At 31.5% G+C, this 2,553-nt stretch overlaps 1 protein-coding gene across 1 annotated transcript; it reads left to right on the top strand.

Moving 5' to 3' along the window:
- The first annotated feature begins 1,820 nt into the window (after positions 1-1,820).
- LOC105118371 (uncharacterized) lies at positions 1,821-2,207 on the top strand. Its single transcript, XM_011016302.1, has one exon. It carries the CDS (start codon positions 1,821-1,823, stop codon positions 2,205-2,207), a length of 387 nt encoding a protein of 128 aa, XP_011014604.1.
- Positions 2,208-2,553: the final 346 nt, after the last annotated feature.

Genomic DNA, 2,553 nt, shown 5'->3' on the forward strand with positions numbered 1-2,553 from the left:
TAAGAACCAAACATGGTAATACAATCAAAGTTAACAATGCGCAATCATTCATACCGAAAAACAAACGTGTTAATTTGATAAATATTGAGATTTATTTACTTTTAATAAATGACTCAAAACATTCCATTATACATTTTAAAAAACTAACATCACATACTAGAATAAAAAAAAGACACGAGCCAAGAAAACAAGTCCACAATAAGAAAAAGATAAAAGCAAGTTTTACAAGGTTTTGTTTTTACCTATACAGTAGCAGAGATGCCATATGATTTCTTTTATTTTGAGAAAAAATAGTAATTTCAAGTCAATAACATAAAAAGGCTCTTATGGCATGACAGAAAGAATCTCACCTTCCAAATGTTGTCTGGCTCAACAACATAGTAACGAAACCTGAACAAACTAACATTTAAGAGCATGAACTCCATAACAATGCAACTAGTCACAAGGAGGGGATACAAATAACAACTTAGACGTACATCTATTAACCATATGTAAATAGCAATTCCTCAGTCTTCCACAGGGGCATGCTAAAGCATCTGTTCCAGTTCTACACGCAACATCCTTGATCTAAGAAGCAATTAATAAAGGTGAATTCTCTAACTGTTGGAACTCACACAACTCTTTCGAGGAACAAGAATCTGTTGACACTGCCGAATGACCACACCACCAGCTGCTAGTTTTTGCAATTTCCCTACACACCACCTGTGATATGGTACTTCCATCAAAGCTAAATATGGTACTTCCATCAAAGCTAAATAAATCTACAGAGCTCCTGAAGAACTTTAGTTATAGCGTACAGTCAAATGGTGATGGATATTGTAACATCATGCACTTTCCAGTATGGTTTTAGTTGATTTCAATGACGAGCATATAAGAATTAAGAATTACACATGTATTATCCTAACAACCTTTCAATAATTTTATAAATGTACAAAATGTATTGCAGCTTTTGTTAAAATTACATCCGCATTAACTATTTAAAAGTTTATCTTTTTGAAAATACAAATATTCTTTATGTATAATAATACTAGGTAGCTCGGTGGTCCAATGAAATGGATATTCTCAAACGAATTTATATGTAATATACATAAAATTACAAAATAAATCATCTTAAAAATTTGCATCACCCCACTCACTAACAATTAAAAATTATATGATCAAAAAACTTTTCATAAGGTTTCCTTAAAAGAATGTTGATCTTATATCAATTTTAAAAATTCTTCCTTTTCCATTATTCCCCGATAAATTCTCTTCCCCTCACATTATCACCCTTGCATTGTGCCATGCGAGATCAGTTGAGAACTACAAAACTTGTTCACAATCTCTTGTATTGTGTCGTATAATTTTATTACTAGTACCCGTTACAATTAAGGTAAGATAAATGCATAGGTTAAGTTCACATTAAAGAGTAGGAGTTACACAATAATATGAACGTAACTACATTCTGTATGTTATTTATATTTGTAAACCATTTAATTGGATTGTGCTATTATACTAAAACAGGGAACTTATTGAGCAATTTTCTAAATTTATCAATCTTTCTCTTAAAAGCAGTCTTTTCATAAATGTAACTCATAATCACTTAATTATGCTTGAATACGTTGCTATCAAAACCACATGAACACTCTTTCTTAAAAAGAACTAACTTCCTAAAACGGATTTCATCAACTCTTAACGTGCAAAATATTAACCAATGCTATGTCAAATGAACAAAATGTTTTGAAGTATTTTCTTCCCTATAAATTGGACTTGGATGGTATTATTTTATTTGCATCCAACAAATTTCTATCCAAGTACAAGAATATATTGCAGTAAAAAACATGGGAAGCCTAGGCAAAAACATCTCCTTGGGACTATTTTTGTTTATCGGTATACTTATCATTACACCAGGGTTTGCAATTCGTACTCATGAAGAAAATCCAGAGCTTTCTCAACATTTGGAAGAGTGCCGCACAAAGGTGACAAAACGTTGTGCAATAGAAATCTCTAATAGTATATACAACAACAATACTCCATCAGAATATTGTTGCCAAAAGCATATAACAGCTGGGAAAGCTTGCCATGATGATTTCATAAAACTATTCATTTCAAAAGTGCCAAAGGAAAAGGTAACTCTTGTTGTAGCTAATGGTGACCAAATTTGGAAGCAATGTGCTGCTGTTGTAGCTTTGGCACCTGTTGCTTCGACCATTTCTATTCTACCTTGAAGTGTACTAGTATAAATTGTATGCAATAAGAAGTGTCTACATGATGCAAATTAGCATTTAAGTCCTTGGATAGCCATTCTTTTTTACTTTGTTTTTTACTAAATTTCATTTTTTCACGGGTTGAGCGCGGAATGGATCTGATATAAATTTTTATGTATTTAAATTTGAAGCAAAAAACCTAAAAGAATTCGGAACCAATTGAGAAACCCCATGATAACTTCAATTATTTTAAACACTTTAAGAACCAAACATGGTAATACAATCAAAGTTAACAATGCGCAATCATTCATACCGAAAAACAAACGTGTTAATTTGATAAATATTGAGATTTATTTACTTTTAATAA

The sequence above is a fragment of the Populus euphratica genome, unplaced genomic scaffold, assembly GCF_000495115.2.
Source record: "Populus euphratica unplaced genomic scaffold, PopEup_1.0 scaffold1902.1, whole genome shotgun sequence".
In the NCBI taxonomy this organism is placed as follows: Eukaryota; Viridiplantae; Streptophyta; class Magnoliopsida; order Malpighiales; family Salicaceae; genus Populus; species Populus euphratica.